The 25,216-nt window shown below is 39.2% G+C and overlaps 2 protein-coding genes and 1 pseudogene across 3 annotated transcripts; 1 reads left to right on the top strand and 2 right to left on the bottom strand.

Annotated features, from left to right (window-relative positions):
* Window positions 1-1,594: 1,594 nt before the first annotated feature.
* Window positions 1,595-5,361, bottom strand: LOC105047920 (homeobox-leucine zipper protein HAT5). The gene is made up of 3 exons (XM_010927055.3): window positions 4,822-5,361; window positions 3,199-3,593; window positions 1,595-2,242 (listed from the first exon to the last, which is right to left on the bottom strand). The coding sequence occupies exons 1-3, from the start codon at window positions 4,940-4,942 to the stop codon at window positions 1,838-1,840; spliced, it is 921 nt and encodes a 306-aa protein (XP_010925357.1). The 5' UTR covers window positions 4,943-5,361; the 3' UTR covers window positions 1,595-1,837.
* A 10,223-nt stretch (window positions 5,362-15,584) lies between these two features.
* LOC105048042 (allene oxide synthase 1, chloroplastic-like) lies at window positions 15,585-18,885 on the bottom strand (annotated as a pseudogene).
* A 551-nt stretch (window positions 18,886-19,436) lies between these two features.
* LOC105047921 (hypersensitive-induced response protein 1) lies at window positions 19,437-24,735 on the top strand. 2 transcript variants are annotated; one of them, XM_010927057.4, is made up of 6 exons: window positions 19,437-19,735; window positions 21,013-21,209; window positions 21,837-21,957; window positions 23,318-23,409; window positions 23,491-23,587; window positions 24,172-24,735. In XM_010927057.4, the coding sequence occupies exons 2-6, from the start codon at window positions 21,021-21,023 to the stop codon at window positions 24,528-24,530; spliced, it is 858 nt and encodes a 285-aa protein (XP_010925359.1). In that variant the 5' UTR covers window positions 19,437-19,735; window positions 21,013-21,020; the 3' UTR covers window positions 24,531-24,735. The 2 variants fall into 2 exon arrangements, with proteins under 2 accessions (XP_010925359.1, XP_073116680.1); XM_073260579.1 differs by having other exon boundaries at window positions 19,490-19,556.
* The last annotated feature ends 481 nt before the right edge of the window (window positions 24,736-25,216 follow it).

The raw sequence follows: 25,216 nt of genomic DNA, 5'->3' as shown, positions 1-25,216 counted from the left end.
TACAAACCAACGGCACATCCTATCTCTATATAAAAGAAGATAAGAAGAGGATTAAGATAAGCTTTTTCTGACTTGACAAGGTCTTACTTTTGTGATTTTCCATCTGTTCTCTGAACTCTGACTAATTTAAGCATTAGAGGATCTCTCGCCAAACAAAATTCGATAAGAAGACTTTTTGTAGATATATTCTCCATCGAGAGCAAGACTCACTTCCTCGACTCCAGATCGAGATCTCCACCGAAGTTTAGCAACAATATAGCCATATTAAATAAATGCTCTCTACATCAACTCTAATGCAATTTGCCAAAAGAGGAGAAAAATGTTCCATCCAAATTTTTGCGGATGCTGTGCGTCTATCGTACTTGCTAGACAGCCTGCTGTTTAATTAGCTTCCCTAAAGACATAATTGCAAAAAAATTAGTTGAAGAAGGGAATAGCTTCTTAATTTTTTCTCAAAGCCGGATGATGTGAAGTTCCGTTGCCATGAATCCATGCCACCATTTTCTCAAAAAAATTAATTCATATCACCACAATTGACGAATCTCCTTCTTAGATGGTTCTCTGATTTTGAAACATAAAAATAGCAGTTTGTAGGCTATACCAAACAGCCAATTAATTCAGCAATAAGAACTAAGTTTATGATGACTAGAATGGATACAGCTTATAGAATCCATCTTATATGATTTCGAATAACAACTCTAATACCAACTATAGTGGATGGAGCAGGACCATCAAAATTCACTTGTAATATTATTTATTTATAGGCGACTCAATTTTTTTTATTCACTACAATCGGATAGAAAAAATTAATGATTAGAACAGTTATACCACATATATTTTGAACCATCAAATAATAAATCATCACATTATCTATTAATGAAAAAAATTATATTTGATTGAGATTTTTAAATATAAAAAAAATTACTATTAATTATAATTGATCAACTTATAATTATTATTATTTTAAATAAAAAAATTAATTTTTTAAATAATATATTAATTTATTATTGAATGGTCTAAAATATATGTAGAATCATTCTATCCAATAATTTTTTCTTTGGGAGAGGGTGGGCGCGTGGCCCCGTGGTGGGCAGGGCTCGTACCCTCGCGGGTGGGAAGGTGGCAGTGGACGAGGTGCTTGCATGTCTTCTGATCCTTATCTGATCGAGAGGTCGGCAAGAACGTGTCCAAAGGTGGACCGTCCAAACCACCACCCTCGTACCAAGCAGAGATCCACCCCTCAAGTGGTCAACTGCTTTTAGAGACTCGGTGACCGATAGTATAAACCGCCAATTATTCTCAGAAACAATTCCCCCACCTTCCAAAGCCTCCTCCTCGCCAAACCATTTCTGTCACACTCGCATCAACACCTAAGCAGGAATCACCAGAATTTTCTGGTAACCATCACCTGTCAGGGCCCTGCTTTCTTCCCCCCAGTCCCCGCAACAGGCTTATAAATGTTTCATTCATCAAAAAAGTCCTTCCAAATCACACAAATCGACAAAAAAACGTTCCAGAGTGTTAGGCAGTCATCATCTCCAAAACATTCGACATCTGAGCACCTTTCCACTGCCACGAGTTTGTATAAGAAAACTTTCAGTAAAAACAAAAAAGCTTTTATAACAAAACTCTAAAGCTTTATTCAAATATGAACAAACTGACTATTTACCCCCCCCAAAAAAAAAAAAACTGAATAAAGAGAAGAGAGGTTCCACAAGCCATCTAGATTTCGGTTGCCAATATAATGGCCTTATTGCCGATCATTCGCCACCTAATTAGTATCAGGCAAGAAGAGGGAAGACACAGTAAAGTAGGTAGAGATCGAACATTGTACGAGTCAAGGCCAGAACCAACAGGACTGGTCCTCCACAGGGAACTCATAATTATTCAAATTGTCTTCAAGCCTTAGGAAGCTGCATCCTTTGACCTCGTCAACCTCTCCAGCATACAAGAGGTCACATCGATCGGGTTCGAAAATATTGGAAGAATCCATGGGCTCCATCAGCATCGAGTGTGCTCCTTCATCGATGTAGTGAGGGCTCTCAGAGTCGAACACGGTGCTGTTGGCAGAGCTGATGTCCTCTTGCTTGCATTCTGTGACTTGGGCATTTACTCTTTCCATCTCACACATAGAATTCGAGACCAAGTCCCCCAATTGATGAGCAAATTTGTTGAATTCAATCGGTTCTGAGCTGCCGACATCTTTCCCTTTGAGGAGGAGCATGTTTGTGAGAGAAAGAACCTGTCAAGAGGAAGCTCCAGTAGATGAGGGTAATGATTCTATATATATATATATATATATATATATATATATATATATATATATATATATATATATATATATATATTTTGCTGGTACAAGTAGGAAGGAGTTACAGGATAACTAGAATGTACCATGGGTACAGGTAAAGAAGAATGCATATCAAAACAGGAGATTAAGCATATGAAACAGAACCAGTAAAAGAAGATTAACTGCTGATCATTGGTGGAGCGGCTAAAGATTCTAACTCATTCCAGAGCTTCATGTGGTCGTCAATATTCTTCGAAGAACAGATGAACAGATGATTCAATAACTTAGGATTGTCTAAACGAAAACTCAATCCACCAAACAGATGAACAGAGACAGGAGACTAGGACAAACTTTTCTTTCAGTAGCAATGAACATGTATTATATATGACATGTCTCAACAAACTAAATCCACTTCTTTTTAATTTTTAGTGTGTAATCAACAAAATGACAAGAAAAAACAAGAGAAAAGAAAAACATAATGTAGATAGAAGCATTACTCATTTCTAGTCCTTCACATTATCTAGACAACAGTAGTAACCATAAAATGACTGCAATCCAGAATTGAGTAGTTTGTTGAAACGTTCGAGTATAAGCAAAGTGTAGGTCAACCTGTCTATATAAAGAGATGAGGAACTATTGCTATAGATCTGAATGAAAGTGAGCTGAAAATAAGCAAGTAGTATCCTTTTGTAATGGTAGACTATATTTAGGTGTCATTTATAAAAATATTGTTTGACCCGTTATGTAATTTAGTGCTTCAACCACAGCTGATAGCCTAAAGAAATAAACAAAATATATTCAAAGTTCAAAGAATTAACTAAGGAATAGAAATGGTTCACAGAACAGAAGTAGCGTTTCTAAAGCAGATCAAAGAACCAAATGCTTTATGAAAGTTCTGAAAGGATTACCTTGGCTTGAAGTTTCTCCTTCTCGTTTAGCAGGTTATCATAATCCGCCGTGAGGGCATCATAACTAGATTTGAGGGCCTCATAGTCCTTCTCCAACTGCTTTGTCTTCCATCGGGCACGGCGGTTTTGAAACCATATAGCAACCTGTCTGGGTTGTATTCCAAGATCCCTTGCAAGCTGAACTTTCCTCTCTGGCTCCAGCTTCATGTTTTCAAGCTCAAAATTCCTCTCAAGGAACTGCACTTGATCAGCTGTGAGGCGCCTCTTCTTTGCTGGCTGGTGAACACCCTCATCCAAGTCCTCATCACCAGTTTCTTCCAACTCAAATGGTCCCCAGCAGGCCTGTTCGGGCCTGCTCCCGTGAACATCTTCAAAATTCATCATAGGCATCGAGCCTGAGACCGAAGTGTTTTATAGTTTATTATATACTGGCGTGTTAGTATAAACTGAAATTAATGTAGCTATCCAACTATAGATATAGGTTCATTGTATATATATATACATATATATATAAAGAAACTATGGATCTATGAATGGAGAAAGTTTCTCCTTTTTTTTTCTTTTTTTCCAATTGTATGCCAGATTTCTGTGGAAAAGTTTTGGCTTATACTGAAGTATTCTAAAACGGAAAAAATGATGAAACAAGTATATTAGTTTTCAGTTATTGTTGACTATGGAAGCAAGAGACTTTTATCCTTACGCAATGCATGGTCACCTTTGGATGTTAAGAATTTATGAAAAGAACCCTTTTGATACATATTTAAATTTTACATAGTAAATAGTGTGTGTCACTTGAATCCAAGAATTTAAAAGAGCTACAAAAGTGCAAAATCATCACCATAGATAAATTCGAAAATGAATACAAGAGAAAAATTTTCTTGTAACTGACAATAATCTTGTTAAACAATTCTTTCCTTCCCCCATGAAAATGTTAAATCTACGGCAAGAATATGATGAGAAAGTCCTTCGCAGCAAATACTGAAGTTTATGGAAAAAGTGGTGCGCAACAATGTGAACCCATGACAAAGACAGAGGTAAGGCAACGCAAATTGTTAAGGGAAGAAGAAACCCAGAAAGAAAAGGAAAATATTAGGTGCCCATCACCATCAGTATGACAAATGGAAAAAGGGAATGCCGCTAAGTCAGATGATTGTTCACACCTTAAAATTATAACAGAATAAGGGAGAAAAAAACACATATAACGGGAGCTCGCTAACTTGTATGCCAGAATCTACTAGAGCAGGCAGCAGAGCAAGATCGTGAAAAGAGACCAATCACTGAAGAAGTAGTGGTTACGCGTAAGAGACCCGATCTACCTGCAGTGCTTCAATCATCCACTGAATCTACATCAACATGGCAAAAACTTTCGATTCTATCTCAGAAAACATAAAAAATGTTTCCAAAAGTCTGTAACACTGAAAACAGGAGTCCTCAAAAATGTTTTCAGAAGTCTGCGAAAACCAACTTCGAACACTTATTCCGCAATCCGGAACATCCAATACATGTTTAATAAGCAAAAAGTAATGAAGTTCATAAGTCAATTAGAACCTTGGAATAAAATCTTTTAACATCAAAAACAGAAAATAACAGGGGAGAAGGGGAGGAGAGAGAGTGAGTTGGTACCGTGGAATTCTCCATGAGAAGGTCCCGGAGGGAGCAGGGCCTCCATAGCCTCGGAAGAAATCCGTCCAGTCTGGAGCAAACCCGCCATATTTGAACTCACATAAGCGCTTCTTCCCGCCATATCCAACCTTTCTCTTTCTTCCTCTTCTACTCCTCTGTTTCTCTCTTCACCAAACAACAAAAGAGAAATTTTTTCCCCCGTACAACCTTGAGAAAGTTTACACCACGCCACCTTTTTCCCTGTGTGATCGATGGGATCCGACGGGCATGATTCCTTCGTCCGGAGAAATCTTGGCCGCCCTTCAAATTCTAGTACTTGTGTCCGAAGAAGCTGGTGATCATCACAGAGGAGCCATGAGAAGAGGCCTGGGCGCACCTGCCACTGAGACCTATCTCACTCTCTTTCGGGAGACGAGCAGGAGGAGACCAGAATTAGGTGATGGGTTCCTGAATATCCCGTCGGTGCTGAGCAAAGCAAGGAGAGATTGCAGAGAAGAGTGGAAGGAGAGAGGACAGGGACTTCAGGGTGGCTCTTTTTTTTCTTCTTTCTCTGCTTTCCTTGGGTTGGAGGACTAGAGGGCCCTCCCTATAAAGATGGGAGGGGGGTCCCCGTCGGGAGGGATAAGGAATGGTGTCAACGAAAATGACGGCAATAGCCTTCTTTCTCTTTATTTGGAAAAGAAAATATATTTAGATATTTTATTTTTGGGTAAAGTTTTAGATTTTTTTTTTGGGAAAATGGAGGTCACTTTCCCAACTTTATCAGGAGACATTTCTTGACGCTATCAATTGGGATGCTCGGAAGCCTGATAATTAATCTTTTTATTTAATATTTTTAGATAGTAGGGCACGAAAATTAATCAGTGGAGAGGATGCGATTTTTTACTTAAATTGTTATGCGGTAGCTTGATTTACAACTGCTACTTGCCAATAAATATTTTTTTTTCCAAATGTGTGATAGGTATATGAGATAGCTGACGTAAAACCATCAAAATAAAATTAGTTGAGGTTATATGAATTTATATTTGACCATAAGGGAAGTATTATTTTGTGAAAATTTTGAAAAAAAATTATAATCACCTGTTCAACTTGTAGATTTCATATTATTATATATTCTTACAGATTCCGTATAAGGTTTCAATATTGCCACACATTGGTCACATCAACCACAGCATTGATACAAATTGTACAAATTTGAAAGAAAAAAAAAAAAAATTGAACATAGCGAGTAAATAGAAAACTTACATAGACCTTGTACATTTTATTATCTCTACACATTACTGATTTATAATGCTCTAACAAGTTATAGTATTCTTTGTTTCTATATGATTAATGGTGATAAATTATCATGCATATTAAATATGTTTTGAACACTCTTTGTTACATATCTGTGTATATCACATTCAAAACATATGTAAAAGGTATTAAAAACTTCTGCAAGTTTTCAACATGCCAACTTAGTAAGACAAAAAAAATCCAACATGAGAGGGCTAGGAATAATTTTGTCCACACGTTAACAAAAAAAAAAAAAAAAGCCTGTATGAAAGCAGAAAAAATTAAAATGATACTCTTCTTTTAATTGGCAAAATGATAAAGAATGCATTTCTTTTTATACAAAAATCCTCTTATTTCTTTGCAATGCATCTGCCTGGTTTTTTCCCGGACATTTCTTCATATGCATTCTGAATTTAGCATGGGCATTATCCATTCATTCCCTTATTTTGATGAATCATTTTAATTGGTTCCTTCATTGTTTTCTTGTTCTTTAAGGACGCTTCGTTTATGTTGGATTTGGCTTGAACGTGAAGGAAGGTGGCGTCGAAATAGATAGCACCAAAGGGGAAACTGAAAGTGACAATATAAAACAGCAACGGCATTGGGAGGAAATAAGTGGGAGACCAATAGGAAGCTACAAGGAACCAGCTTTCAATGATAATGACAATGGTTGAGACGCGGTTTTAGTAAATTTGAGCAATGGAGGTTTTTTCCATTGATGAAGGTATCCCTTGGAGGTTGAAGCGGTTTGTGAAGTTGTAGTCTCACAAGTGGTCACACACTGTAGATTTCCGAAGTATATGTTTTCAGGTAGTCTAGTAATCAGATATGTTATCAACATTGTTGTTAAGCAATCAATACAAGAGGAACATGTACGACACAAGATTACTAATTTATTTAGCAATGGATAGAGCAATGTGCACGTTGTTTTAGGCTGCGCAGATCCTATAAAAGCTTTCTTTGGGTACGGAGAGATGATGGTTTGAAAAAAATATTATAAACAACACGTTTGTCCATCTGGATTATAATTTACCAGCAATAAGTGTTCTCTTGTCAGAAGGGATAGCATGGCCAATTCATTTCCACTGTCACATAACAAAAGTCTCAAAATTATATGCTGCAAAAGAGAGAGAAGATTCAAAGAAGGCCGGCCTTCCATAGGCCACAGAACAAGGAATGGGTAAAAGGTGGAGCGTACTATTTTATCATGACAAAAGGAACGACAAGAATGAGATGGAAAGGTGTCGTATTAAAGGCCAAAGGTTGAAATCAAATAAAACCGATCTCGCACACATGGAGCTTGTTTTCTATCAGCAAATTAAATTATCTGCTGTTGGTGGTTTTCAATAATATCTCATGACCAAAGACCTTTTTCCATTTTGTACCCACAATTACAAAGGCTTAGACGTGCCAAAGTGAACATAGAAAAGGCCTATGATGAGAGGAATCCAAACCTTCTTGAAGGTTGATTTGGTCGTGAATGAAATGCCTGCATGGTGTGTTGCAAATCTGTCCCCAATCCCTCCTCAACTTATCCATCTTTTACCTTTTTGTACTAAAAGTTGTACTCGCAGTTCAGAAAAAAGGGTCTCAATACTTAAGGAGCCGGACTAAATTAGATATGATAATTTTAGCCGGCCCATCAGGATCCTGTTAGAATCGAAATAAATATACGTTCCAGAAAAAAATATTCAAAATGATTCATATTGGATATAAATAATGATATATCCTGTCATAAATCCAATCCGATATAATTTTAATCTATTTTTTTAAAAAAATTATAATTATTTTATATAATATGTTCTTTAGCCAATCCGGTCCAATCTAATCTTACGCTTTTTATCTATCCGACTCAATTCGATCTGTATCTCTATTTGATCCGACCTAAAATAGGTACGAAAAAGATATGGATATGAAGTTTTTAATTGTAGAACAGATGCCGATATTAGTTGATTCGATCCATATCGGATATGTTGCCATTCTTAGACTAAGTTAGATAGTCATTGAACGAGGGGATGGCTGAGATAATCAAGGTCATTTTCCAGTGCAGAAAGCAATGGATACATTGTGCCCACATTCAAATTTAATTTTCGGGATCAATGATATTGTATTATGGTTAAAAATGTGTTGCTTCCGGCGCCAAATTGGGTGGCGATGCATGTTTCAAATTCTTCTTCGTTTATCGAGAAGCAAAGCCATAATCTTGCAGGAATAATCCATTGTAGGATGCCAATTTGATTTGTTGGAAGGCTAACATCCGAGGAAATTTACAGTCAGACCTGTGCCACTGTGCCCAACCATGAGCACTGCATGACCTAACACATCTTTTGCCGCTTGAAAAAACTGGCCATGTATGGACAGCACTTTTTTCCTGTCACCATCGATGGTAAATTTCTATATGAAAAGCTTTAAAATTTTCCGAGCTAAAGAAAACAGCCATCAGAACCCATCTATAGAGTCCAACGGCTATTACTTCAATGCAGTAGGTAGTCAAGTGGGATTGCGACAGTTCAAAGATTTCACACTTCCGCTGTAAATGGAACCAAAAGCGACGCGTGGAAGGTATTGAATTTTGTGCATACAACTCAAAATTGAAGCGAGGATGACGAAAGAAAATCTGATTTGGGAACTAAAGCGAGTGCTGATTCTATATGGAACAGTTACCAAATATCAAAGGCTGCGAACAGAAGAGTCTGCAAGATTTTTTTGTTTTTTTTTTAATATTGTTTGTTTGTTTTGGTAGACTAATCGGTACTAGAGAGGAGTTAGAAAATCTCATTTTGGAAAGAAAACTTAACCATAGAATGTGTATTTGACTGCTTTGCCAAATGAAGCCATAAAATTATCATAGTATATTATCTTGGTCAAAGCAGCGATGCGTGCATACGTATTGGATTTTGTGTACAAGACATCATATATAACTCAAAATTGAAGCTAGGATGACAAAAGGAAATTTGATTTGGTAACTAAAACGAGTAGGTATTCAAAATGGAATAGTTACCGCATATCCAGGGGCTGCGAACATAAGAGTCTAGATGGAATGGTTCCTTTTTTTTTTTTTTTTTCCGCTTTGGTAGAGCACACAGTACTAGAGAAGAGTTGGGAGATGTTAACCACAAAATGTGTATCTGACTACTTTGCTAAATGAAACAATAAAATATTATCTTTGTCGAAGCAGCGACGCGTGCAAGGTATTGAATTTTGTGTACACATCACCATGCAACTCAAAATTGAAGCGAGAATGACAAAAGGAAATTTGATTTGGGAACCAAATTGAGTGGGGACTCTAAATGGAACAATTACTAAATATTCAGAGGCTGAGAATGGAAGAGTCTACGTGAACCAAAATGTGTATCTGACTGCTTTGCCAAATAAAGTCATAAAATTTATCATAGTATTATCTTAGTCCAAGCAAGGCACACTCCTTGGACTAAATGATCCGGCAGTCTGTCCTAATTAATCCCCCCATCGAAAAGCTATTCATTTACCAAAAAAAAAAAAAAAATTCAACTACACAAACACAAGACCTGCACTAGTTTTTCGTTTTTGAAGTCTTTCGCATTACAGCTCCAAATATTTTTTTAAACAAAAAAAAAACATTACAGCTCCAAACTTGCCAACTCGTACAACTGCTAACTTCACTCGCTCGGTTGCTGACTTGCTATCAAATATCACAACCTTATCTCTTGAGGCCATAAGGCCCAACAGTGGCCTCGAACCTCTCGGTAATACAATAATTTTTTATATACTGCACGTGACGTAGAAAAAATATATCATCTTATTTGATTAGATCGTATAATCATTATTTTTTTAAATATATTTAATATCTATAATTCTACTTTTCAACGAACAGCTCTCAGAAAACTCTATCCACGGCGTGAGAAGAAGCCAGCCCCCTCTCAACTTTGCACGTAATACGAAGCAGGCCGGATCGGTGAATGTGAAGCGGCATTTCCACACGAGAGCTGCTCCCTCGATAGCCACGCTTGAATCCACGGTCCATGGCTTAAAAAATCCCACGAGCTTAATGTTTCCCTTCACATGTTAGAATTGATAGAATGATCTTATAAATAGTTCCACAGTTTAAATTTAAAATAGGTGGTCGGTTGGTCTTGGCAAGGCCTGCAAAAAGTAGCTATGCGTAGGTGGTCCAATGGCCATGAAACTTTTGGACAGGCATATTTTAATTTCTGTTTTTTTCCCATTTGAAAAAGCTTCGTGGGCGATGTGCATTGTGCAATCCCACACAATGCTCCCATTTTAAACATGGAAACATGTTTCAGCTTTGCGCAATGTTCACTATTTCGATTGAACAGGGCATTCCTCAGCGTCTCTTTTCTTGGGGAGCTAATACGAAGGGAAATAAAGAAATCGCATTACATCTAGGAATTAAAGTATTCCTATTAATTCTCATTACCGTTTTCAATCAAATAAGTTTTGCTTCCAGGAACAATATTGATGGTAGCTGCATGAAGTTTCCTTTTGCTTCACATAAAACAGAAACATTTGCTAGCATTAAAAAGATAGGAGGGGCCTGCACCTCATTGCCTGGAAAATATATGCAGACCTAAAACTGAAGGGGTTTTGGGATTGACATCCCTTACAACCAGAAAGCAGGCTTATATGTGCAAACTTGCCTCCCAAATTATCATTGACAAAAGAAGCTTATGGGCTAAGATGGTCTCAGCGAAGTATCATTTTCAGGGTACTTGGAACAACTATATTAAACCTCAGCAATGCTCTGTAATATGGAGCATAATTTCAAGTTATGGGTCCCTGATTCATAATAAGTTCATATGGGTAATTGGCAATGGACAGTCGGTGAATGTGTACCATGATCCTTGGTTGTCTGCCATCTCTATAGCTCTGTGGCCTACTTATATAAATGTTGAGGTGTCAATTGAGGACTTGAAAGTCTGTGACCTCATTAATCCTTCTGGGGAGTGGAATTTGCAAGCCATCTCCCATATTATGGCAACTGAAATGATGACTCAAGTGACAAGAATACCACTTTCAGCTTCATAGAGATCTGATCGGTTGACCTGGGAGAATTGTTGGCCAAAGAAGCCATCTCTTAAATATTATTATCATTTAATTAATAATCAGCAACAAAGGTATGACTTTAATGGCCAATGGGTATGAAAATTGCAAGTACCTATGAGGGTTAAAATTTTTTGGTGGAAGGTTATGTGGAACAGATTGCCCTTTAAGGTCCTGCTTGTTAGAAGGGGTATTTTGCCTCATATACTTACTAATTGTGATTTGTGCAACAATGTTTCTAAAGATTTAAATCATGTGTTGGTGGAGTGTGCTTATGCTGTTCATTGTTGGAATCTGCTATCGAACAGATTGAATCTATAATTTACGCCTTTGTCTTTGCTGGGCTTGATCAACTTTATGCCTTCTGCCAGGATAGACAAAAAGCATCAATCAATGGCTGCTATAGCTGCTTGGTTGATCTGGAATGCTAGAAATAAAAGAATTTTTCAGAACAATTATCAATCTCCTACTCAGGTCATGAGGTGTGTTTATGCTTATATTACTTATCAGGCTGGAGCAGTGGTCTCACTTAATTCTAATATTCCAGATAGGCATTGTGGCAATTATCCTCTTCCTAGTATAGGAAGAGATCTAAACTATGTTGTTCCCTGGTTGCCTCCCCCCTATGGAATCATCAAAGTTAATTTTGATGCTGCGGTCAGCTTGGATAAGGCTACAGCAGGTTTCATTATCAGAGGCTCTCCTGGTGAACTAATTAGAGCAGAAGGTAGATAAATATCTTTGCTGCAGGTACATCAAGCTGAGTTGGTGGCGGCCTGGTTGGGACCTAGAGTAGCTATGGAAATATTTGGAGGCTCAAAACATATATATGGAGGGTAATTCAGAGTCAGTTATCTCTTGGATTTCTGATACAAATGTGAAAGGGTTAATGGAACATCCCTTACTGGAGGATATTAAGCTTTAGAAGATAAGATGCAATGTGTTCAAGTACTCACATATCCCACGGACAGCAAATCAAGCTGTTGATTATATTGCTAAATATGCTTTGCAGGAGAATGTGTCTTGGCAATTCAATGAAATTGATGCTACTCTCTCTACAATTTTGCAGGCTGACTTACAAGGAAATTTCAGGGTTGCTGGGATATGTAGCAGGGAAACTAATCAAGTGTTCAGGTCTAACAAGTAAGTAGAAGGCAGTAGCAGCAACGGACACTCCCTCAACTTAACTAACTTCTTCAAGCCAACTGCTGTACATTCTCTGAAAACTAAGTCGATTGATTCAGTGAATTATTCGTCTGTGACTTAGTTAACGAAAATTTTTGGGATTTTACTTTTGTAAACTAATTTTTGTGGGCTTGTTGGATGGATGTATAGTATATTAGTCTGGCAGTTATTTGGATACCGCTGAGAATTTCATTATCCTATTTGTATATTGTTCTTTTTATGAATATATAGTCAGATTATCTTGTTATCCAAAAAAAAAAAAAAAAAATATATATATATATATATATATATATATATAATAGTTAGATATTTATGATGTATGATTATTGATATAAATGATCAGATTTTTTTTTTTTTTTTTCAGATCTAATCTCGAGAAAAGTTAACATCTGAAAAATTTTACGGTGATAATTATCTACCACGAGTTTGAGATATTCATCAAATGATGTGTGAAATGCATTTTGCAACGCTGATTTATGATAGAACTTCGGATTAGTTTGATAGAACAATGATCAAACAAAACAAATCAGGGTGAATACATGCATAGCGACGTGCGCATCACATCACATGGGTATGATTTTTATAAGTCCAAGAAATAGAAGAGAAAAAGAAAATATATAAGGGTATTCTGGTCCACAGATACTTAGCGGTCGAGGTGACAAACCCTGGAGGTGGGCTGGAAGGAAGGGACGAATCCTGTCCCATCAGCCGCCGTCGCTATCCGGCGGTGGAGTCCGCGATCCACTTGGAGCCAAAGGGGGCGCGCACGGCGTGGTCACTCGTGCGCTCTTTGTTTTGGACTGGAGAGATTGACTCGGCGTCGCTCATTGGCCCACCAGCCATTTCATGGGCCTTCATAGAGGAGCCCACTTGGCGGGCATGAAACAGACCTCTAAGGACCATCTTGCCCATCCCCGTGGGGGAACGCGTTCAATTAGGATGGAAAACTTGGCTGTTGATGGTGGTGTTGGTGGGATTTGAGATGCATGGTGGTGGGACTTGACCGCATGCAACTCTAATGGGGCCATTTCACATCAACTATCTAGAATTTTATAAGTGGTACCGCATAAAGCTCAAATTGCAAATGTTGAAGAATGCATAGGATCGAGAAGAACAAACCGACACAAATTGTAAGTTCGTGATATTTAACTGAAATTTTAAATTGCTCGGTAACACAAGCAGGTTGGATTGTCACCAGTGACTTTGATGAGAAAATTACTACGTAGGGAGGTTGGTCATTTTTGGGGGGCCCTAGCGGTTACAGCTTTGTCGGTTAACAAACCTTCAACTAAGATGGAATAGGAAAAGACATGCATCCGGTACACTTTGAATCCGCCGGAAGGCAGTCAGGGATGATGTGGACGGTTCAAATCACAAACTGGATCTTAACCTGACGTCCATCCTACGAAATAGCTTGCATAGAAAGGGAGGAATGGCGATAGTTTTCAATTATTGGGTACAAAATACCTACAGTCGAAGTCCTCAACAGAATCAGCTCCAGGAGGACTTCGCCCGGACTCCTACGGGAGCCGGGCTTCGTCCTCAACCTCAACTACCGGTAAGCCTCGTCCGGACTCCTACGGGAGCCGGACTTCGCCTCTAACTTTAATTGAAGAAAGATTCCGTCCGGACTCCTACGGGGGCCGGGCTTCGCCCTCGACTCCAACAGCTGCAGACAGACTCAGTCCGGGCTCCTACGGGAGCCGGACTCCGTCGACAACTTCCACCGCAAGCAGACTTCGTCCGGACTCCTACGGAAGCCGGACTCCGCTGACAACTCCAACCGCAAGTAGACTCCGCCCGGACTCCTACGGGAGCCGGGTTCCGTCCTCGACATCAACTACCGGTAAGCCTTGTCCGGACTCCTACGGGAGCCGGACTCCGCCTTTGACTTTAATTGCATGAAGACTCCGCCCGGACTCCTACGGGAGCCGGGCTTCGCCCTCGGCTCCAACGGCTGCAGACAGACTTCGTCCGGACTCCTACGGGAGCCGGACTCCGCCGACAACTCCAACCGCAAGTAGACTCCGCCCGGACTCCTATGGGAGCCGGGCTCCGTCCTTGACATCAACTGCCGGTAAGCCTTGTCCGGACTCCTACGAGAGCCGGACTTCGTCTTTGACTTTAATTACAGGAAGACTCCGCCCGGACTCCTACGGGAGCCGGGCTTCGCCCTCGGCTCCAACGGCTGCAGACAGACTTTGTCCGGACTCCTACGGGAGCCGGACTCCGCCGACAACTTCAACCGCAACGGGGACTCCGCCCGGACTTCCACGGGAGCCGGGCTCCATCGCTAACTTCGATTCCCGGTAAGATCCGTCCGGACTCCTACGGGAGCCGGACTTCGCACCTGACTTTAGTTGCAGGGGACTCCGCCCGGATCCCTACAGGGGTCGGGCTCCGCCCGTGATTTCAACTCCGAGAGGACTCCGCCCGGGCTCCTACGGGAGCCGAACTCCGTCATCAGCTCCGACCACTGCCGAGCTTCAGCCGATAGATCTGCACTCCAGGGTCACAATAACGGCCATGATCCTGCTCTACTCCCTGCGGCGGACCCTACGCGACCCCATTACTCCCTGACAGGCTGTTTTAACGGCCATGATCCTGCTCCACTCCCTGCGGCGGACCCTACGCGACCCCATTACTCCTTGACAGGCTGTTTTAACGGCCATGATCCTGCTCCACTCCCTGCGGCGGACCCTACGCGACCCCATTACTCCCTGACAGGCTGTTTTAACGGCCATGATTCTGCTCCACTCCCTGCGGCGGGTGCTGCGTGGCTCCACTACTCTCTGGCAATTGGCGGCAACGGACGCCGCTCCACTACCTACAACAGGCTCCACGTGGCAGGCCATAGTAATGGCCACGGTTCCGCTCCGCTACTCCTCATAACAGACCCCTCCTGACCCCGAACGGCGCACTGACAGGCGGTTACAGACGTCGCCATCAATCCGTTACCTCCTCCGCCTATAAAAAGGGGACCCAGATACGTTATTCTCTAAGCTCTCGTCTTTTTTATCTAAAAACTCTGCTAAATTCTCCGTTCGAGCACTCCATTCTTGTTAAGACAGAGAACTGACTTGAGCGTCGGAGGGTCTTATCGGAGCAACCCTATCTCCGGTTTAGACTTCCTTTGCAGGTCCCGACGGCGACCGCGACTTCCTCAACTCCAGTTTCTCCGGTGCAAGCGGGTTTTTGCACCAACATCAATGAATGCATATTTCAAAAAAAAAAAAAAAGCTTTCAGTTAATGTATAACTGCTTGTTTCCCTAAAAGGCTGAAACCTCTTCTGGTCGCTGAGAATTAGGACCGGAACTGGGTCGAATTAGGCCGGAACATATTCTCGCACGAACACAATTTGAAATAATTTTTCGGACTTCGAACCGAATTTAGATCCGATCTTTTCCAAAAAATACATAAAAAATATAGATTCGAGTCCTGCCCGAACCCAATTGGGCCAACCCACTTAGCTCCCCCCATCTTCCTCGACTCTCCATCTTCATCAGGAGCATCACCTCCATCGCCCTCATGCTCACCTCGCCGCCATTGGCCCTCACCGCTGAGCGGATCTCCTCCGCCAGCCGGTCGTGGAGCCGTGCTCCGACGCGCCCCACCGACTTGATCAAGGTCGGGAACAGGATCTTCATCCCATCGAAGGCGTTGAAGCTGGTAGCAAAAAGAATGTTATGGACCGCCTCTTCTCTCGAGATCCCAAGCCGCTCTGTCTCGTCCAGAGTCGGGCCGGCGAATTTACAGAAGAAATCGGCGAGCCTATTGTAGTCCGCCCAGACCAGCACCAGTAGAAGGTGGAAGGAGTGGAGGAAGAAATCCTCTAAATAGTTGGACAGGCCTAAAGTCAACAGAGGGCCGAGCTGGAAGAGGACCCATTTGGTGATCAATTTGGGGCCGTCGAGGCCGGGTTGGGTCTCGACAGGATCCTTGCTAAGGAGCGATCTTGCAAGAAAATCGAAAGCCGCCCGGTCGTTCACCTCCCGCGAAGTCGGCCTTCCCCTTCTTGGCAAGCTCTGCTTCGAGAGTATCGAAGAGGGACCCAAAAGTCCAGCGGAACTCGGGGATGATGGCACGGCAGCGAGAGGGCAATTAGGTTCCTGGACGCTAAAGAAGTTTTTGGAACATGACCCATCGAAAAAAAAAAAAAAAAAGCACATAGCATTAGGATTCAGGATACTTGTTTTATTTATATTCGGATTCGGATCCGAGTTCAGTATGGATCCGGATCGAACGAAAGATCTATTTAAATCCGATTCGAAAGAAAAATGAATCCTAATTTTAGATTCAAATTCGATTTGAATAATTTCGAATCGAATTTGAAATTCGATCCGAAGTCAATCGGATCCGATAGACTTCAGATCGATCCGAGCTCATTTTCAATTTTACGGAGCACCGGCTATGAGATATGTACATGCTAAAATTTTATTTTCCACCGTAGCCCAATATAATATTTAACTAATATATCACGTCTATCCGATGAAAAGATTTTTCTGAGTGCTCATTACTTTTGATATTGAGATACATACTCATCCAAGCACAACATGGCATATTGTCATTTCCATTTATTGATGCATTAATTACTAAATTTATTTCTCAAGAGGCATGAGTTGTCCCCATGTAGTCGATCGGTTAAATTCATTGTTATGCAGCTTTCCTCGTTAGCGTATCTTTTGATGGGTTCTGAAGGATCTTAGCAGCTTTGCTGTTTTTTTTTTAAAAAAAATAAATAAATAAAGCGGGTGATTTAAATCATCGTAGAGGAGATGCATCCTGAAGAGGCCTGAGTGTAGGATATCCCAAAATTAGAAAGGATCGACGATTAAGTTGTCCCAAATGGTGAGCGTAGAGTGGGTAGCTAAATAGCTACATATGACGCATCTAGCGTCCACCGCTTTATTCCACAGTGCCGACTTTAAACCATCATACTTACGAACAAGTGGCTATGTGAAAGGAAAAAGATCTAAATAAATTACCCTAACTTTTTTTTTTTTTTTTTTTCAAAACAACGGTATCTTTGATTGGAAGAAGAGAGAAATTCTAAAACTCGTCAATTGCTAATTTTTATACTGAGGCAGCAAATTTGATGTTCGGATAAGGAATAGATTCACTGACCCCATCAGCAAAATTAAAGAAAGTTGAATCAGCCGGCCAAAGTAAAAGTTTGCAATAAAAGGCCACGAGAGTTAGACTTGACAAGTACATTCGATCCAAATGAATTCCGATCTGATTCAATCTTAATGAGTCGGATTGATCAATATGCTGATCAGATTTGATCCGATCTGACTCGAATCGATAAATTTATATCTCAGATTGGATCCGGTTCGGATAGTGACCGTTCCGATCCAATCTTATGTATATATATTATTTAAATGTGAACTGGTTATATAAAATGTGGGTCTTATGGTCTTTAGGCTTAGTTAAAACTTCAAGAACTGAAAAATAATAGTAGACTATATATTGTTCCATGCTCCTGCTTTTATCTAGAAAATTTTATTTAGGTGAGACGGATATCCGATCGAATAACTCGATATCCAATCGAATAGGTAATGGATAAAGAAAGTGTTAATTTATCGGATCACGGATCGAATTCGAATCAAAATATTAGAATATTAAATTAGATTTGAATCGATCTAATCTGCACCTAATTTGATCCATTGTCAAGCCTAACGAGAATCCATGGTCAATAGCAGAAAAAAAAAAATCAAAAAATAGTAAGTGTTAAAGACAGTTTTGAAACGGATCCTACCATCACCAGCTCAATATAAGATGTCACATTAAGCAAATGCGAATTATTGTGGATTTATGATATCATGTCCGTAAGTAACTGGCTGCAGTGTCATGACCAATAATATTTTAGGATTGTATCTTTGGTGACAAGAATGATAGATTTTCTTTTGCGATATTAATGCCAACTATTGGGCCAAGTCTTGTATAAATCTGTATACGATGGATGGAAGAAAAATATTTAAATATTTTAAGACCTACTAGGATATGAGCCAAATAATGAAAGATTTTATTATAGTATTTTATTAATATTATTTTATTATTAAAAATATTTAAGATATTACAGTATCATTATTTTTTTATATTTTATTTTTTAAAAAATAATAATTTAATATTTTTTATTGTCTCTCATCTTATTCTCCGTTGTTTTTCCTAGCTGCCGCCCGTGTCCCATCGTTTGCCTCTCCACTGCCGTATGCCTCCCCCCATCCTTCTCTTCCTCTGCCCAGCCTCCATCGCCGCCCCCCTCTCCGATAGCACCATCTATGACTCCTTCGTGCCTACCTCATCCCTTGATGCCATCCACAGCTCCTCCACATTTTTCCTCCCGTAAATTCTCTATCTTCCTTCCCTTGCAGTCTCCCCACCCTTCTACTTGCGCCGCCCTTCACCGCATGCACTCGCTCCCTACTTCTGCACCACTCCCCAACACCCCCCATCTCCCTTATGAGCCCACTCCTAGCTTTTGCGCCGCCCCACAACCCCATCCCCATTGGTCGTGGTTTCTCTGCACTGCTACAAATCGCCCCCCACCTTGTATCGTCCATCTTAGCCTACTGCGTTGCTCCCTAACATCTCCATTCTTCCGACTTCTGCATCGCTTTACAAACCCATCCCGTAGGCTCATGGCACCATCGCAAACCGCCCCTATGCCTTCTGCACACTCGTCACTGCTCCCTTCTCAAAAATAAAAAAAAAATTAAAAGATAAAAAAAATATTGTAATATAAAATAATTCTAAAATTTATAATATTCACTGCATCAAGCAAATTTGATTTCAACTCGTTAAAATTTAGATGGTCGGAATTCAAATAATTTATTTTTAATTTGATGATAAAAAATAAATAAATAATAAAAAAATTAAAATTTTTTTTTTTAAGTACCGTAACAAAACTCAATAGCGAATAATTCTTTTGCGCAAAAGATGCACCTTTTTACTTTTCCGTTCCTTTCTTTCCTCTTTACCGTTGCGTGAACCCACGTAGCTGTTCGGGGTTGTACCTTTCGCGTGAAAGAATGATGGATATTCTTTCGCTATGTCGGGCGTTGGATCGCAACCTGCACACAGATCTTAAACTTACGGATTCCGAACTCCTCCCGTTGCGGGTTAAAAAAGAGAGCAAGAACGCCCTCGACGCCTCTGTACAGGCGCCCTGGTGAAAAGCAGATGGCGCTTCGGCTTCGGTATTTATGCGGGACTTTCCTAATGCGGAAATCATGTTGTTATCCTCTTCGTCTTTCCCTTTCCCGTCTCCATCATTTAATTCTCCTATTGTGCGAAATTTCCAAGTAGTTTCGTCTTCTCACCCACCTCTCTATTCTCATTTACATGATGCCTTGTTCCTCTCTCGCCACCGTTCTGTAGCTCTTTCAAGTGCCAATTCTTTTTTTCTTTGAGGTAAAAGTTTTTTTTATTATTATTTTTTTGGACCTTTCTCTCTTTTTCCTTCTTCCCCTTATCCAAATGTTTGCTTCAATTTTTTTTATGAAATTGGATCGTGCTTATTTTTATTTCGTGTAAAAAAAATTGTACAATGATGTGTTGTGCGTTCGAGCTATGTGGTTTTTTATCGATTAATTATATCTCTTTATTTTAACGACCGATTTGAGATTTGGGTTTAGCAAAACGGTTGCACATCATAGCTGGGGTAGGGCATCAGCATGTTAAGTTTAATAGTCGGTTTCGAAGGTGATCTTTGACTCACGATCGCTTTCATAAGTTGGATTCTTGCTATTCTTGTTCTTCTCACCAATAAAGTTTGGTGATTGTGTTAACTAATATTCTTTACAATGGTAAACTGGTATTGGTTTTGGATTAATTTTTCATTCTTTGAGTGGGATCTATAATATAGTTAATTCTTCCATGATTTCGTTGCAAGTCATTTTTTAACACAAAGAAAGACAAGGAGCAACGAAGAAATATTGCTTACTGTGGAAGAGTAGATGCATGATAGCCATGGTGGTTGCTAGTGTGTGGTCCTTGTTGGTAGCATCTTGCTTTTATTGGTTTATATCTAAATCCCTGGATGTCTAATTTGTTGAATGAATACTTCATCAAGGCTTTTTTGAATTATTTAGTCCTGTGTCATCTAGATTGACAAGACCAGTTGTTACTCTGCAGGATGATAATTCTATGCCTTTTCCCCAATAGTTCAAGGGAAATGTTAATTAAAAAAAATTGATGGTACGAGGTTTTAGTTTCCGTATTTCTTTATTTGCGTGGATGGGATTTGGATTGCTGGTTTCTGTTCTAGGTTAGTGCATGGCATCTTGGCCTTTTTAAAGGTTTACTAAACTAGTTAGATGCCCCTTTTTTGACCTTTTGCCTTTAAAATATTTTGTAGGTTCTCACTGCTCCTATTCTATGTGGTATATTTCTTGAACTTATTCAATAGTAATGTCATCTTTACCAGCGAACAATCTGGCACTAAGGATGCCATGTACTCTGTAAGATCTGCTTTAAGATTTCCATGGGCTGGATGCTTTTGGTTATTAAAGTATTGATTGATTAGGGTTTCTGAACAATCTGTGTACGAGCTTCTCTCGAGAAATTACATCCATTGGTTTTTTATGGATCTGCTGTTAGCTTTATTAATTATCTAATTGACCAATGTGTAGCTTAGAGTGCTTGCTCTTATCCGGAGTTAGCTTTCATCTGACTATTTCACCATGCAGGCACAAAAATGGGACAGGTTTTTGGTTGCATACAAGTTGACCAGTCAACTGTAGCCATCAAGGAAAGTTTTGGGAAGTTTGATGATGTGCTTGATCCTGGATGCCACTTCTTGCCATGGTGTTTGGGGAGTCGGGTTGCTGGTTATCTTTCATTACGTGTGCAGCAGCTTGATATTCGTTGTGAAACCAAAACAAAGGTTTGCAGCTTCTTCTCTTGATTTATCTCTAACTGTACATCATTTATATTTTTATTTACGTTTAAACTGTTGTTCCACTACTTGATAATATAAGGATTCAGATGAAACAACATATAATTGTGCAGAATTTGGAATCAAAATCAAACTCTCCATAATAATAACATTAACAATTGGATTCAATATGGCTTGGAAAACTTCTACATTTTCATTCTGTTTTGTAAAGCATATCAATTGGCTAATGGTTGGGAAAATGCAGATCTCTGTCATTTGCAGTTTAAATACCTTGACATAATGTGCGGGCCAAAAATTAACAGCAAAACCAACAAGAAAACAATAAGCTTTATGAATAGGATCAGGCTTGCTATTTGACATCTGGACTTTTGCTAGGTTTGTATGCTTCAAATTCAAACAGAGGAAGATGCATATTTTTAACATCATGCACTAGAAATATAAATCATTGTCTAGTTCACAACTGGTGGCTGAATAATTTTTTGTTCTCATATATATCAGGATACTGCTTATTTTATCTCTTCTATTGCCTTTGATATACAGTAATAAAATTAGTGTAGAACTAAATTTGGTTGATTGAAGCTACTGTGTCTCATGAATTTCCTTTTGGTTATTCAGGATAATGTATTCGTCACTGTTGTTGCATCTATACAATACAAAGCCATGTCTGATAAGGCAGTTGATGCTTTCTATAAGCTTAGCAACAAAAAGGAGCAGATCCAATCCTATGTTTTTGATGGTATAATTGCAAATTTTCCTACTCGTGCAAGAATATTTTATTCTTGTATATGGTCTCCTTGTTGGTGGCTTCTTAATACTTTGTAGAATGCCTCACTAAAGAGGGATATTTGATGTTGAAATGGCTGATTCTTTTTCTGGGGCTTATATTTATTAATTATAACAAATTTGTAAAACTTTTCTCCTTAATGTTATATCTAGAATTCTCTTATATCCTCTTTATATATTTGTTTAGACATTTAATATGCAAATTTGGCTGCATGAATGCACAGATACATGATCAAATGCTGTAAATACATGCACTGATGGGGACTCTGAATACATGTACAATTGAGTTTATAAAAGCAACATGCTTGCTTATCTACACATGAAGAAAAGGGAAAGAAGACAATTTAGCATCAATTTCTTTTTATATACCCAATTGTTTCAATGATTGATTGTAATGTTCTAACATAGGTTTATAGAGAATATGATAACTGATTCTAATTGTTCAATTACATGTACAATGTTTCACTGGTTGTCATCATTGAAATTGAATTACTTTAGCTGTTACAAGGCTGACAGAATATCTAAAATGAAGAGAGGATTTGAAATGCATGCATGTATTCTGATTTTTTTTTTTTTAATGAATTAAAGTGATCTTAGACTAATTCACCTGAAACTCTATGTAGTTTATTTGCAGATGTCTGACAGCAGTAGCCCGAGTATCCAGCAGGAAAACCTTTTACTTTTGCGGATAACAGACAAATGGTCCTTAGTCATTGTATAATTTATAATCAAATATAATGCCTACATGCCTTTCCTTTATTATCCTCAATTTATGGTCTGATGCTTCTATTTTGGGATACACAAAGCATATGCATCAAATGAGTGGACAGATCAAATGTCATTACCTAACCTTTTTTTCATTGCAATCCAACATATTAGCTGAAAACAAATGTGAGAAAAGTTAATTCTGGTAATTTCACTTCTTCTCATGCTTGTTAACTCCCGTTACAAAATTTTGATTTTGTGAAGATTCAGGCATTTGTTTTTGACTCCTTGACTGTTGACAAAACATTCATAGATTTTTGGTCTTTATATCTCATCTATTCAACTTGCACAAGCAATATGCAAGTTGTTCTCCATGATCTATATGTAAAATTTATGAGTAGATAGATAATAGTATTATTATCTATCTGCTCAGCTATGCAACTTGCACAAACCATAGGCTTGATATTCGCAAACATACTGTTATCCCTTTGTTCTGGTGGGAAATGGTCTGGACAGAGATAATTTCCATTGTAATTCTTATATTGGTTGCTTAAATATATTTAACATGCATTAATTGCTTACAAAATTGTGCCGCTGCTTTTTTTTAGTCATCAGGGCTAGTGTCCCAAAGTTGAACTTAGATGATGTCTTTGAGCAGAAAAATGATATTGCAAAATCTGTGGAAGATGAACTTGAGAAGGTATTAAATCTGTCATCCAGTCACACTTTTATTCCAGTCAATTATTTTGTTTGTAAGTCTCTGTGTTATTCTATTGCACAGGCGATGTCAACATATGGATACAAGATTGTCCAAACACTCATTGTGGATATTGAGCCTGATGTGCATGTTAAGAGAGCTATGAATGAGATAAATGCAGGTAAATATTTTGGATTACACAATGTTTCTACCATTTGCAGCAGTAATTGCTGCAGATCAGTATGCCCTCTTAACTTTAACCAGACATGTCTTTTTCCTTGGGAATCATCGGATATGTGGAACCAGTTAAATCTTTAACAGTTCATATTTGCTATAAAGAGTGACAATGGTTACTTACAAACAATTTGTGTGTGTAAATGTAATTTTAATTGCCCTAGGCATCAACAAAACCAGTTATCCTAGGGATTTTCCATAGGCAACCACCGTGACATGTCAGTGGCTACCACCCGATAGCTTTCTCTTGGAAAATTTATTTCATCATCATAAGAGCATACAACGATAAAAGTATAGAAATATCTGACAGTGGTAACCAAGAACCTATTAACATTGGATCAACTATTGTATGACAACTTGAGAACCTGCTTTAAGCAATATTTGGTCAAAATTGAAACATATGCTCAGCACATGTGTGGTAGTTTTTCTAATTCTAAGTGTTAGAATTTCGTATAATTTCTATTAAATTGTGCTCTGCCTTGGGATTTTTTTTTACAAAAAAAAAAACTGTACTGTTAATTGCTTCGACAGCTGCTAGGATGAGGGTGGCAGCAAATGAGAAAGCTGAAGCTGAGAAGATACTGCAAATCAAGCGGGCTGAAGGTGATGCGGAATCCAAGTACTTAGCAGGGCTGGGCATGGCACGGCAACGACAGGCCATTGTGGACGGTCTGAGGGATAGCGTTCTTGCATTCTCAGGAAACGTGCCTGGAACCACAGCAAAAGATGTTCTGGACATGATTCTAGTTACCCAGTACTTTGACACCATGAAGGAGATCGGTGCACACTCGAAGTCTTCAGCTGTGTTTATCCCACATGGCCCTGGGGCCGTGAACGACATCGCATCTCAGGTTAGAGATGGATTCCTCCAGGCCAAAACCACTCCATGAAGTGGCCTTAAGAAGCAATATTGGCCAATGCCATTGCAAAGAAACTTTGGGGAATAAACATGTGGATGTCTTGCTTGTAGCTGCGAACGTTTTGGTCAGCTAGGTGAAATTAATAACTTACATTATTGCCGTGATGCTATTGCCGAGTGAACACGAAGCAATTATAGTTTATCATGTTGCCTTAGTTGCATGTTTTTCTTGATAATTGAGCTCGTGTTTGATACTGCTCTCTCTCTTGCAGTTGCAGTTGTAGTATTCTTTAGGTTACAAAAAAATATTCTCTAGTAATGCTTGGTTATCATTGGCTAGATGATTCGAAAAAAGGAAAGTGATTTATTGAGACATGGTAAGATATAGAAGATACATGGACAGATTGAAGTTGTTAATGCTGGGTTTAACCACCGGCTGTTTGTCGGCCCCACCACCTGGAATAGATCGTATTCTCCAATATTCAATAACCACACGCTGCCTGCCTCTGAACTTGTGAACGTTATAACACAGAGAGATTTCCAAGTGCGCGCCAGCCTGGCAGCCCAGTTTCTGCAAAAGCCAAGATGCTGGCCTGGGATTCTAATTTAAGCAAGAGGAGTTGGTTTTTACATCCGATGTGGGATGAAAAAAAAATATTTTAACGCATGTAAACCAACCAAACTTCGGAGATTACGTTTGTTTTTTTATTTATTTAT

This window comes from Elaeis guineensis, chromosome 7 (genome assembly GCF_000442705.2).
Source record: "Elaeis guineensis isolate ETL-2024a chromosome 7, EG11, whole genome shotgun sequence".
Lineage (NCBI taxonomy): Eukaryota > Viridiplantae > Streptophyta > Magnoliopsida > Arecales > Arecaceae > Elaeis > Elaeis guineensis.
Note: the sequence above shows the minus strand (reverse complement) of the source record. Positions and strands in the feature narration are given on the sequence as shown.

What these genes read in the sequence shown, in the direction of transcription:
- LOC105047920 (XM_010927055.3), bottom strand. Translation starts at nt 4,942, where the DNA reads ATGGCGGGAAGAAGCGCTTATGTGAGTTCAAATATGGCGGGTTTGCTC. An exon ending in TTCTCATGGAGAATTCCACG is followed by an intron (nt 3,594 to 4,821) that starts GTACCAACTCAC and finishes CTTCGGTCTCAG; the next exon opens with GCTCGATGCCTATGATGAAT. An exon ending in AGGAGAAACTTCAAGCCAAG is followed by an intron (nt 2,243 to 3,198) that starts GTAATCCTTTCA and finishes TCCTCTTGACAG; the next exon opens with GTTCTTTCTCTCACAAACAT.
- LOC105047921 (XM_073260579.1), top strand. Translation starts at nt 19,505, where the DNA reads ATGGCGCTTCGGCTTCGGTATTTATGCGGGACTTTCCTAATGCGGAAA. An exon ending in TGGAAGATGAACTTGAGAAG is followed by an intron (nt 23,410 to 23,490) that starts GTATTAAATCTG and finishes TCTATTGCACAG; the next exon opens with GCGATGTCAACATATGGATA. An exon ending in TATGAATGAGATAAATGCAG is followed by an intron (nt 23,588 to 24,171) that starts GTAAATATTTTG and finishes TTGCTTCGACAG; the next exon opens with CTGCTAGGATGAGGGTGGCA.